The 15,519-nt window shown below is 36.3% G+C and overlaps 1 protein-coding gene across 3 annotated transcripts in view; it reads left to right on the forward strand.

The window, feature by feature from the left end:
• The window catches only part of NOS3 (nitric oxide synthase 3), a 720,543-nt gene that overhangs the window by 316,721 nt on the left and 388,303 nt on the right, over positions 1-15,519 (forward strand). For all 3 annotated transcript variants that reach the window (XR_008402467.1, XM_053713262.1, XM_053713263.1), the window contains exon 8: positions 12,156-12,330. Coding sequence is in view for 2 of the 3 variants with exons in the window: in XM_053713262.1 (XP_053569237.1) it covers positions 12,156-12,330 (175 nt within the window). In the remaining variant the exon portion in view is untranslated. The remainder of the gene's footprint in view (positions 1-12,155; positions 12,331-15,519) is intronic.

Raw genomic sequence — 15,519 nt, forward strand, 5'->3', positions numbered from 1 at the left:
TATTTAAAACTATTTTGGATGTTAATAAATTGGTCAGAGACCTCACTTTACAGAGATATTTTTCAAATAATAACATGACAGAGCAAATCCCTAGAAATTAAGTTTATTCAGGACCCTCTATTGCAGAGTCTATGACATTTGTAGATACTTGCACAGTGGTGTCCCTTGAAGGTTTGCAGAATGAGGGTCTAACAATTGATGACCCCCATAGGCACACTTTGAATCCGGTATTAAAACCTAAGTCCACTTTTTATCCCTTACAAGCTAGGGGTAAGGCTCTGGAAGTGTTTCAAGTGTTTCATCAGATAGTTGTGGAAGACTTAACTGAGTTATCAAGGTCCATACTAGGAGGTTCTTACAATTTAACATTAAAAGAAAAAGAAGCATTGACCAAATTACGTGATAATGATCAAATCGTAATTTAAAAACTCGTACATAGGTGGTAGGTGTGGTGGTGATGGATAGGGTAGACTACATCAATGAGGCTTTTCGCCAATTGAGTGATGTGGATACCTATACTGAGCTACCAGGGAATCCAATCCACCAGGTTTTCTCGTGAGCTAAAGCATCTTTTGGATGGGGCGGTGGAGGATGGGTTGATTGATGCACAATCTGCTGACCAGATGGTGGTCATTTATCCTGTCACACCCATCTTCCACCATCTCCCCAAAGTTCATAAAAGTACAAATGATATCAAGGGGAGACCAATAGTGGCTGGTATTGGTTCACTCTTGGAGCCTTCGTCAAAGTGGGTCAATTCCTTTCTACAACCGCTTGTACCTAATTTGCCTAGCTATGTTAGGGATACCATCACACTCTACAGGTAATGGAGAATATCAATTGGAAAGATGAGTACAGTTGGCTTACCATTGATGTGGTTTCCCTGTACTCGTCTATCTCACCAACATGGCTTAACAGCCATCAGATATTTTCTAGACCTATATGCCGATTTATTGCAAGAGATGAAAACATTTCTACACAGCGTGATCAAGTTTTTGCTGGAACATAACTTTTTTATGTTCCAGGGACGCTACTACCTCTAGAGGCGTGGCACAGCGATGGGAGCAAAATTTGCCCCATCATACGCCAACCTGTTTATGGGTTAGTGGGAAAGGTCAGGGAAATAAAGGAAAACAGGAGCACCAGTGGATGTAGAGAATCAGCGTTTATTTCCACAATAACGCTGTGTTAAAAGCACTCAAAACACAAACAAGAAAGTCAAATTGTGGTAAACAAATAGTTCTCCGGTAATGCTGACAGCAGCTGATTGCTCAAATAGGGTAGGTATCTTGTTTGTGTTTTGAGTGCTTTTAACACAGCGTTATTGTGGAAATAAACGCTGATTCTCTACATCCACTGATGCTCCTGTTTTCCTTTATTTCCCTGACAATCGGATCCCTCACAGTGAGCACAGCTGAGGTTCGCCTCCTCCCCTCCCCCTTTCGTGGATTGGACGGAATATTCACCGGGCAGTGACATCCTGAGCCGCTGACCAATAGGAGAAGCCGCACGGGTCTGAGGAGGGTGGGGTCTGCTTTCAGTTGGTAATTCGGAGTCGAGGAGCTCCAGGGCATCCTGGGCGCAAGATAAGGAGATTAACATATCCACGGGGATCACGGATCACCGGTAACCAGAGCCCAGCCCCAGACCGACCACAGAGAGAGAAGGAAAAAAAAACCGCCCTAGGACCGGACGCGGTAAGTCGACAGAGTCACAGAGTTTTTTTTTCAGTGTGGGTTTTTTGTTTATTGGTGGGAAAGGTGCCACATCTATGGAGGTACTTGCGTCCAAATGGAACACATAATTAAATATATAAGGTATATCGATGATCTTCTAATTGTTTGGTCATCTGATCATGACCAAGCGAGAGTTTTTGTGGATGGCTTAAATCTGAACAATGTGGGTAAACATTTTACCTATGAGTGGCAGAAAGATAAAATCAATTACCTGGATATGTCCCTAAGAGGGTCAGCTCTACTAGGTAAAGTGGTTTCCACTCTCTTTAGGAAACCGATTGCAGGAAATAGCTTACTGCATGCCCGGAGTAGTCACCCTGGACATGTACTTAGAGGCATAGCCAAAGGACAATTTATGCGGCTGAAAAGAAACTGCAGTCTGGAAGAATCTTTCCACCAAGAGAGTGAAATCCTGAGTCAAAGACTAAGGGATAGAGGTTATCCGTGAAAAGTGGTAGACAGAGCCTACAAGGATGATATTATGGATGTGTCAAAAAGTAAGAAAATAAGTATTTCCTAAACATTCTAAACCAAGGTTTGTTACTAATTTTTCAGACCAGTATGAACAGGTTTGTAAGGTTATTAATAGGAATTTACACATTTTAATGGGAGATAAAAAAACTGAGGAAACAAGTAGAAAAGGGATGCTCATTTTCAGCAAAATGCAATGCTACACTAGGGAATATATTATCTCCTAGTCTCCTTAAGAGCAAAACCTCTGGGAGCTCCTGGCTGCATTGTACAGGAACTTACAGATGTGGGAGAAACAAATGTACATCCTGTCATCATATTCATATATCTAAGTCATTTAGATCATATCAGACAGGAGAAGAATTCCCTACTAAGGGGTGTGTGAGCTGCAAGAGTATATCTATCTGATTGAATGCACTCAGTGCAAAAAGAATCAGGGAACATCTATCCTATATATCAGCAGAAAGACCACGCTCGGCCCTCTCCAGACATTTTTTGGAATTTCATCATAAGAATGTGGATACATTCAGGTGGAAGGCAATAGAGCAGATTCAGAGGCCACCTAGAGGTGGGGACAAATATCCTATTCTATGTCGGCAAGAAGCCTATTGGATATATAGACTTAATAGCCTGGTTCCATCATTCAGAACACGATATTATTAACTTTTGGCAAAGGTAGTTCCTCTAATTATAAAGCACCTAGATGTGGGCACTGCCACCTTTGCTGTTAGTAAATATAATTATTCATTTGACATCTAAGAGGTATTGATTACTTTTTCACAAATGGGTAAACAATGAAAGCATTATGTCCATTAATTCTCCTTAGTGATACTAGTGTGTTATTAGTATTTATCTGCCCTCCCCTTTCTTGTCTATATTTATTCACCAAGCCCACTTTATTATCATAGGGTTGTTTTTATAACTTTAAACTATCGTTTGTGGAAAGGTGAAGTGCAAATAATTATGGGTTATATTTATACCTATTTCTTTAAAAGATTTTCCATTCTCCATCAACAGGCAATTATATTAGTTATACCAACAATGTTAATTGAAGCAAATAAGTTAACAGTGGTTACTGGGGTGTGTGTATTGCTGTTATATTAAATATGGGATATGTATATGTATATTTAATACCTCTAACATTATATATAAATAGATAATGGATGTAGGGGGTTAATTGTTGTGTACATATACTAAATCATCTCACATTGTATACGTTTGTCAGGTATATAAAGGGTTATCTTGAGGCCAATTATTTCTTTTAAGTTTTATCCAATCAGAATGAGCTGTGCACTATTTAAGTCCTTGACAGCTGCATTATATTTAAGTCTATGATTACGGTGCTGTAGCACTGAAACCGGTCAGACGTTCTTTGTTTGGCCTCTACAGATAAGTTAGCCACCTCCTTTGTGCTGTTTTAATTTTTGGAATAAAGATCATTAATTTTTAACATTAGGCTCATTGGACTTCCTTTTTTTCATACACCTAAATATTTTATCCAAAACATCCTAATGTAACCAAAAGGTTTTTGTGTCCTATACATCTAATTGATAGTGCAGGGAGGGCAATTAGCGCTTGTATTATTAGTGATGAGTTAAGTGTTGCATCCAAAATAGCACTGTGAAATGTAGTGCTTTTTAAGACTTGAAGTGAACCATTATTAATAGTACAGTACAGAATAGACGTGCGTTTCGTTCCGAATCAAAATTCAGACGAATTTGTCAAATTCGCGGCTTCGGATCGATTCAAATTTCCAAATTACTGTAGCACCGAAATTAACGAAAAAATCCAAATTAGTTTGGATTTATTTGTTACATTCGGATGGCCGTGGACTAATCACAATTACACTAGTATTGTACAGTATATTAGGTTATATCACTCTGCTATGGGTTACACCTAATATTACAGTAAATAATACTAGTCTAATACACAGCACATCCCACCTAACACATAACGAATTTACAAATCGAATCCGAATACATCCAAATTTATTCGAATCCGAAGCAAATGCATTCGAATGTATCCGAATTTGAATCGATCCGAAAACGAAATTCGAAAATATCCAAAACTAAACAAATTTTCCCGCCGCACACAAGTCTAGTATAGAATTGCATTAATAACTCTACTGTTTAAAGCCCCCTCGGCTAAGTGCACTCTCTGCTTAGCGCACCCTCTGCATAGTGCACCCTCTGCTTAGCGCACTCTCTGCATAGCGCACCCTCTGCATAGCGCACCCTCGGCTTAGCGCACCCTCGGCTTAGCGCACCCTCGGCTTAGTGCACCCTCGGCTTAGCGCACCCTCGGCTTAGCGCACCCTCTGCATAGCGCACCCTCTGCATAGCGCACCCTCTGCATAGCGCACTCTCGGCTAAACGCACTCTCGGCTAAGCGCACCCTCGGCTCAGCGCACCCTCGGCTTACCGCATCCTCGGCTTAGCGCACCCTCGGCTTAGCGCACCCTCTGCATAGCGCACTCTTGGCTAAGCGCACCCTCTGCATAGCGCACCCTCGGCTTAGCGCACCCTCTGCATAGCGCACTCTCGGCTAAGCGCACTCTCGGCTTAGCGCACCCTCGGCTTAGCGCACCCTCTGCTAAGCGCACTCTCGGATAAGCGCACTCTCGGCTTAGCGCACCCTCGGCTTAGCGCACCCTCGGCTTAGCGCACTCTAGGCTTAGCGCACCCTCGGCTTAGCGCACCCTCGGCTTAGCGCACCCTCGGCTTAGCACCTGACTGATGCTGGCATAAATTTTACTTTAAGATTATTATGTGAAGAATTTGGCACACATGCACTATCCGACAATGCTCAAGTATTAAAAAATAACTTTTGACTTGTATTGTGAGAGCAAGAATAAAAGCACTATTGACTGCTCTTGAGCAATGTTAATGCACAATTGTAATCTAGGCCATATCCAAGAATGGAGGGAATATCCTTACCCAGAATCCTCCTTATCAGTGGATTCCTGATGGAGAATATGTAGATATACAGTGATCTAGTGTGTGTCACTAAGCTCTAGTTAAACCTTATGCATGAGAGTGAATCACACGCTTGTTACCTTCTGTGCAAACTTCCTTTATGGATGTAGAGCTCTAGGGGCATATTTACCGCTGCTCCATAACTTGTCCACCTGCTCTGAGGCCGCGGACAGAAATCAACTGGATCAAATATGATCGGGTTGATTGACACCCTCTGCTAGCGGCCGCGAATCTGCAGGGGGCAGCATTGCACCATCAGTTCACAAGAACTGCTTGTGCAAAGATAAATGCAGACAGGGTATGCTGTCAGCATTTATCGATGTGGGACGGACATAATACGCTACTTTGTATCATGTCCGTTGGCGCATTGATAAATATGCCCCTTAGACTCTACCAGCTTAACTGTGCAGCATGTGATTAGTTCCTTTACTAAGTTATTTAAACTAGACTTAAAGGGACAGTATACACTCATTTTCATATAACTGCATGTAATAGACACTACTATAAAGAATATGTACAGATACTGATATAAATATACAGTATACACTAATTGTCATATAACTGCATGTAATAGACACTACTATACATAATATGTACAGATACTGATATAAATATACAGTATACACTAATTGTCATATAACTGCATGTAACAGACACTACTATACAGAATATGTACAGATACTGATATAAATATACAGTATATACTAATGTGTCATATAACTGCATGTAACAGACACTACTATACAGAATATGTACAGATACTGATATAAATATACAGTATACAGTAATTGTCATATAACTGCATGTAATAGACACTACTATACAGAATATGTACAGATACTGATATAACTATACAGTATACACTAATTGTCATATAACTGCATGTAATAGACACTACTATACAGAATATGCACAGATACTGATATAAATATACAGTATACACTAATTGTCATATAACTGCATGCAATAGACACTACTATACAGAATATGTACAGATACTGATATAAATATACAGTATACACTAATTGTCATATAACTGTATGTAATATACACTACTATACAGAATATGTACAGATACTGATATAAATATACAGTATATACTAATTGTCATATAACTGTATGTAATATACACTACTATACAGAATATGTACAGATACTGATATAAATATACAGTATACACTAATTGTCATATAACTGCATGTAATAGACACTACTATACAGAATATGTACAGATACTGATATAAATATACAGTATACACTAATTACATATAACTGCATGTAACAGACACTACTATACAGAATATGTACAGATACTGATATAAATATACAGTATACACTAATTGTCATATAACTGCATGTAATAGACACTACTATACAGAATATGTACAGATACTGATATAAATATACAGTATACACTAATTACATATAACTGCATGTAATAGACACTAATATACAGAATATGTACAGATACTGATATAAATATACAGTATACACTAATTACATATAACTGCATGTAACAGACACTACTATACAGAATATGTACAGATACTGATATAAATATACAGTATACACTAATTGTCATATATCTGCATGTAATAGACACTACTATACAGAATATGTACAGATACTGATATAAATATACAGTATACACTAATTGTCATATAACTGCATGTAATAGACACTACTATAAAGAATAAGATGCACAGATACTGATATAAATATACAGTATACACTAATTACATATAACTGTATGTAATAGACACTACTATACAGAATATGTACAGATACTGATATAAATATTCAGTATACACTAATTGTCATATAACTGCATATAACAGACACTACTATACAGAATATGTACAGATACTGATAGAAATATACAGTATACACTAATTGTCATATAACTGCATGTAACAGACACTACTATACAGAATATGTACAGATACTAATATAAATATACAGTATACACTAATTACATATAACTGCATGTAACAGACACTACTATACAGAATATGTACAGATACTGATATAAATATACAGTATACACTAATTGTCATATAACTGCATGTAATAGACACTGCTATACAGAATATGTACAGATACTGATATAAATATACAGTATACACTAATTGTCATATAACTGCATGTAATAGACACTACTATACAGAATATGTACAGATACTGATATAAATATACAGTATACACTAATTGTCATATAACTGTATGTAATAGACACTACTATACAGAATATGTACAGCTACTGATATAAATATACAGTATACACTAATTACATATAACTGCATGTAACAGACACTACTATACAGAATATGTACAGATACTGATATAAATATACAGTATACACTAATTGTCATATAACTGTATGTAACAGACACTACTATACAGAATATGTACAGATACTGATATAAATATACAGTATACACTAATTGTCATATAACTGCATGTAATATACACTACTATACAGAATATGTACAGATACTGATATAAATATACAGTATACACTAATTGTCATATAACTACATGTAATATACACTACTATACAGAATATGTACAGATACTGATATAAATATACAGTATACACTAATTGTCATATAACTGCATGTAATAGACACTACTATACAGAATATGTACAGATACTGATATAAATATACAGTATACACTAATTACATATAACTGTATGTAATAGACACTACTATACAGAATATGTACAGATACTGATATAAATATACAGTATACACTAATTACATATAACTGCATGTAATAGACACTACTATACAGAATATGTACAGATACTGATATAAATATACAGTATACACTAATTGTCATATAACTGCATGTAACAGACACTACTATACAGAATATGTACAGATACTGATATAAATATACAGTATACACTAATTGTCATATATCTGCATGTAACAGACATTACTATACAGAATATGTACAGATACTGATATAAATATACAGTATACACTAATTGTCATATAACTGCATGTAATAGACACTACTATACAGAATATGTACAGTTACTGATATAAATATACACTATACACTAATTACATATAACTGCATGTAATAGACACTACTATACAGAATATGTACAGATACTGATATAAATATACAGTATACACTAATTGTCATATAACTGCATGTAATAGACACTACTATACAGAATATGTACAGATACTGATATAAATATACACTATACACTAATTACATATAACTGCATGTAACAGACACTACTATACAGAATATGTACAGATACTGATATAAATATACAGTATACACTAATTGTCATATAACTGCATGTAATAGACACTACTATACAGAATATGTACAGATACTGATATAAATATACAGTATACACTAATTGTCATATATCTGCATGTAACAGACATTACTATACAGAATATGTACAGATACTGATATAAATATACAGTATACACTAATTGTCATATAACTGCATGTAATAGACACTACTATACATAATATGTACAGATACTGATATAAATATACAGTATACACTAATTACATATAACTGCATGTAATAGACACTACTATACAGAATATGTACAGATACTGATATAAATATACAGTATACACTAATTGTCATATAACTGCATGTAACAGACACTACTATACAGAATATGTACAGATACTGATATAAATATACAGTATACACTAATTGTCATATAACTGCATGTAACAGACACTACTATACAGACTATGTACAGATACTGATATAAATATACAGTATACACTAATTGTCATATAACTGTATGTAATAGACACTACTATACAGAATATATACAGATACTGATATAAATATACAGTATACACTAATTGTCATATAACTGCATGTGACAGACACTACTATACAGAATATGTACAGATACTGATATAAATATACAGTATACACTAATTGTCATAGAACTGCATGTAATAGACACTACTATACAGAATATGTACAGATACTGATATAAATATACAGTATACACTAATTGTCATATAACTGCATGTAATAGACACTACTATACAGAATATGTACAGATACTGATATAAATATACAGTATACACTAATTGTCATATAACTGCATGTAATAGACACTACTATACAGAATATGTACAGATACTGATATAAATATACAGTATACACTAATTGTCATATAACTGTATGTAATAGACACTACTATACAGAATATGTACAGATACTGATATAAATATACAGTATACACCAATTGTCATATAGCTGCATGTAATAGACACTACTATACAGAATATGTACAGATACTGATATAAATATACAGTATACACTAATTGTCATATAACTGCATGTGATAGACACTACTATACAGAATATGTACAGATACTGATATAAATATACAGTATACACTAATTGTCATATAACTGCATGTAATAGACACTACTATACAGAATATGTACAGTACTGATATAAATATACAGTATACACTAATTGTCATATAACTGCATGTAATAGACACTACTATACAGAATATGTACAGATACTGATATAAATATACAGTATACACTAATTACATATAACTGCATGTAATAGACACTACTATACAGAATATGTACAGATACTGATATAAATATACAGTATACACTAATTGTCATATAACTGCATGTAAGACACTACTATACAGAATATGTACAGATACTGATATAAATATACAGTATACACTAATTGTCATATAACTGCATGTAAGACACTACTATACAGAATATGTACAGACACTGATATAAATATACAGTATACACCAATTGTCATATAACTGCACGTAACAGACACTACTATACAGAATATGTACAGATACTGATATAAATATATAGTATACACTAATTGTCATATATCTGCATGTAATAGACACTACTATACAGAATATGTACAGACACTGATATAAATATACAGTATACACTAATTGTCATATATCTGCATGTAATAGACACTACTATACAGAATATGTACAGACACTGATATAAATATACAGTATACACTAATTGTCATATAACTGCATGTAATAGACACTACTATACAGAATATGTACAGATACTGATATAAATATACAGTATATACTAATTGTCATATAACTGCATGTAATAGACACTACTATACAGAATATGTACAGATACTGATATAAATATACAGTATACACTAATTGTCATATAACTGCATGTAATAGACACTACTATACAGAATATGTACAGATACTGATATAAATATACAGTATACACTAATTGTCATATAACTGAATGTAATAGACACTACTATACAGAATATGTACAGACACTGATATAAATATACGGTATACACTAATTGTCATATATCTGCATGTAATAGACACTACTATACAGAATATGTACAGATACTGATATAAATATACAGTATACACTAATTACATATAACTGCATGTAACAGACACTACTATACAGAATATGTACAGATACTGATATAAATATACAGTATACACTAATTGTCATATAACTGCATATAATAGACACTACTATACAGAATATGTACAGACACTGATATAAATATACGGTATACACTAATTGTCATATAGCTGCATGTAATAGACACTACTATACAGAATATGTACAGATACTGATATAAATATACAGTATACACTAATTGTCATATAACTGCATGTAATAGACACTACTATACAGAATATGTACAGATACTGATATAAATATACAGTATATACTAATTGTCATATAACTGCATGTAATAGACACTACTATACAGAATATGTACAGATACTGATATAAATATACAGTATATACTAATTGTCATATAACTGCATGTAATAGACACTACTATACAGAATATGTACAGATACTGATATAAATATACAGTATACACTAATTACATATAACTGCATGTAATAGACACTACTATACAGAATATGTACAGATACTGATATAAATATACTGTATACACTAATTGTCATATAACTGTATGTAATAGACACTACTATACAGAATATGTACAGATACTGATATAAATATACAGTATACACTAATTACATATAACTGCATGTAATAGACACTACTATACAGAATATGTACAGATACTGATATAAATATACTGTATACACTAATTGTCATATAACTGCATGTAATAGACACTACTATACAGAATATGTACAGATACTGATGTAAATATACAGTATATACTAATTGTCATATAACTGCATGTAACAGACACTACTATATAGAATATGTACAGACACTGATATAAATATACAGTATACACTAATTGTCATATAACTGCACGTAATAGACACTACTAAACAGAATATGTACAGATACTGATATAAATATACAGTATACACTCATTTTCATATAACTGCATGTAATAGACACTACTATAAAGAATAAGATGCACAGATACTGATATAAAAATCCAGTATAAAACTGTTTAAAAACTTACTTAGAAGCTCTGTTGAAAATGTAGCTGGAAAGCCCACTGAAAGTGGGAAATAAGACACCCCCCCTCCCCCTTCTTTTGCATATGAAAAGACCCCTTTACACAAACAGGAAGAAGCCGGAGTAGGTATACATCAGTATTCTCCTAAAACTTTGTGGCTTGGTTCGGAGTCTGTTTAAAAATAAACAAAACTATACATTTAAAAAAAACAACAACTTTATGGGCTATATAAATAGATCATCTGCAAAACATTCATGCAAAGAAAAAATGAGTGTATAATGCCCCATCCCTTTAAGAACATTGGCTTATGGTTCACACCTTGTGTAATACCTAAATGCTCATAGTCTGGATATCAGTTTGTCAATTTGTATGTGCCTGAATAATCATTGTCCGTTGATTTGGCATAGAATGAAGATTGAATGGCACCCATCCTTGCAAGTCTACTTATCTTGCTCATCTTCAGTACAATGATATAAACTCTCTCCCTATTCTCCTTTCTAGATATGAGTGGTTTGCAGACCTTGGGTTGAAGTGGTATGCTCTGCCTGCGGTCAGTAACTTGCTCTTGGAGATTGGCGGCTTGGAATTCCCAGCTGTTCCTTTCAACGGTTGGTACATGGGCACAGAAATTGGAATGCGGAACCTGTGCGACTCATACAGATACAACATATCAGAAGTAAGTAGAGTTTACACAATCTCAGAGCTACATACTCCCCATGTTGCGTTCTACGGTAACATCCTTCATAGCCTTGTGCAGCCTTCATATACTAACCAGCCTTCATATACTAACCAGCCTTCATAGCCTTGTGCAGCCTTCATATACTAACCAGCCTTCATAGCCTTGTGCAGCCTTCATATACTAACCAGCCTTCATATACTAACCAGCCTTCATATACTAACCAGCCTTCATAGCCTTGTGCAGCCTTCATATACTAACCAGCCTTCATACCCTTGTGCAGCCTTCATATACTAACCAGCCTTCATATACTAACCAGCCTTCATATACTAACCAGCCTTCATATACTAACCAGCCTTCATAGCCTTGTGCAGCCTTCATATACTAACCAGCCTTCATACCCTTGTGCAGCCTTCATATACTAACCAGCCTTCATATACTAACCAGCCTTCATATACTAACCAGCCTTCATATCCTAACCAGCCTTCATAGCCTTGTGCAGCCTTCATAGCCTTGTGCAGCCTTCATATACTAACCAGCCTTCATAGCCTTGTGCAGCCTTCATATACTAACCAGCCTTCATACCCTTGTGCAGCCTTCATATACTAACCAGCCTTCATATACTAACCAACCTTCATAGCCTTGTGCAGCCTTCATATACTAACCAGCCTTCATAGCCTTGTGCAGCCTTCATATACTAACCAGCCTTCATAGCCTTGTGCAGTCTACATATACTAACCAGCCTTCATAGCCTTGTGCAGCCTTCATATCCTAACCAGCCTTCATATACTAACCAACCTTCATAGCCTTGTGCAGCCTTCATATACTAACCAGCCTTCATAGCCTTGTGCAGCCTTCATATACTAACCAGCCTTCATAGCCTTGTGCAGCCTTCATATACTAACCAGCCTTCATAGCCTTGTGCAGCCTTCATATACTAACCAGCCTTCATATACTAACCAGCCTTCATATACTAACCAGCCTTCATATACTAACCAGCCTTCATAGCCTTGTGCAGCCTTCATATACTAACCAGCCTTCATATACTAACCAGCCTTCATATACTAACCAGCCTTCATATACTAACCAACCTTCATAGCCTTGTGCAGCCTTCATATACTAACCAGCCTTCATAGCCTTGTGCAGCCTACATATACTAACCAGCCTTCATAGCCTTGTGCAGCCTTCATATACTAACCAGCCTTCATATACTAACCAACCTTCATAGCCTTGTGCAGCCTTCATATACTAACCAGCCTTCATAGCCTTGTGCAGCCTTCATATACTAACCAGCCTTCATAGCCTTGTGCAGCCTACATATACTAACCAGCCTTCATAGCCTTGTGCAGCCTTCATATACTAACCAGCCTTCATAGCCTTGTGCAGCCTTCATATACTAACCAGCCTTCATATACTAACCAGCCTTCATAGCCTTGTGCAGCCTTCATATACTAACCAGCCTTCATAGCCTTGTGCAGCCTTCATATACTAACCAGCCTTCATAGCCTTGTGCAGCCTTCATATACTAACCAGCCTTCATATACTAACCAGCCTTCATATACTAACCAGCCTTCATATACTAACCAACCTTCATAGCCTTGTGCAGCCTTCATATACTAACCAGCCTTCATATACTAACCAGCCTTCATAGCCTTGTGCAGCCTTCATATACTAACCAGCCTTCATATACTAACCAGCCTTCATAGCCTTGTGCAGCCTTCATATACTAACCAGCCTTCATAGCCTTGTGCAGCCTACATATACTAACCAGCCTTCATAGCCTTGTGCAGCCTTCATATACTAACCAGCCTTCATAGCCTTGTGCAGCCTTCATATACTAACCAGCCTTCATACCCTTGTGCAGCCTTCATATACTAACCAGCCTTCATATACTAACCAACCTTCATAGCCTTGTGCAGCCTTCATATACTAACCAGCCTTCATAGCCTTGTGCAGCCTTCATATACTAACCAGCCTTCATAGCCTTGTGCAGCCTACATATACTAACCAGCCTTCATAGCCTTGTGCAGCCTTCATATACTAACCAGCCTTCATATACTAACCAACCTTCATAGCCTTGTGCAGCCTTCATATACTAACCAGCCTTCATAGCCTTGTGCAGCCTTCATATACTAACCAGCCTTCATAGCCTTGTGCAGCCTTCATATACTAACCAGCCTTCATAGCCTTGTGCAGCCTTCATATACTAACCAGCCTTCATATACTAACCAGCCTTCATATACTAACCAGCCTTCATAGCCTTGTGCAGCCTACATATACTAACCAGCCTTCATAGCCTTGTGCAGCCTTCATATACTAACCAGCCTTCATATACTAACCAGCCTTCATATACTAACCAGCCTTCATATACTAACCAACCTTCATAGCCTTGTGCAGCCTTCATATACTAACCAGCCTTCATAGCCTTGTGCAGCCTACATATACTAACCAGCCTTCATAGCCTTGTGCAGCCTTCATATACTAACCAGCCTTCATATACTAACCAACCTTCATAGCCTTGTGCAGCCTTCATATACTAACCAGCCTTCATAGCCTTGTGCAGCCTTCATATACTAACCAGCCTTCATAGCCTTGTGCAGCCTACATATACTAACCAGCCTTCATAGCCTTGTGCAGCCTTCATATACTAACCAGCCTTCATAGCCTTGTGCAGCCTTCATATACTAACCAGCCTTCATATACTAACCAGCCTTCATAGCCTTGTGCAGCCTTCATATACTAACCAGTCTTCATAGCCTTGTGCAGCCTTCATATACTAACCAGCCTTCATAGCCTTGTGCAGCCTTCATATACTAACCAGCCTTCATAGCCTTGTGCAGCCTTCATATACTAACCAGCCTTCATAGCCTTGTGCAGCCTTCATATACTAACCAGCCTTCATATACTAACCAGCCTTCATATACTAACCAACCTTCATAGCCTTGTGCAGCCTTCATATACTAACCAGCCTTCATATACTAACCAGCCTTCATAGCCTTGTGCAGCCTTCATATACTAACCAGCCTTCATATACTAACCAGCCTTCATAGCCTTGTGCAGCCTTCATATACTAACCAGCCTTCATAGCCTTGTGCAGCCTTCATATACTAACCAGCCTTCATAGCCTTGTGCAGCCTTCATATACTAACCAGCCTTCATATACTAACCAGCCTTCATAGCCTTGTGCAG

The sequence above is a fragment of the Bombina bombina genome, chromosome 5 (genome assembly GCF_027579735.1).
Source record: "Bombina bombina isolate aBomBom1 chromosome 5, aBomBom1.pri, whole genome shotgun sequence".
Classification (NCBI taxonomy): domain Eukaryota; kingdom Metazoa; phylum Chordata; class Amphibia; order Anura; family Bombinatoridae; genus Bombina; species Bombina bombina.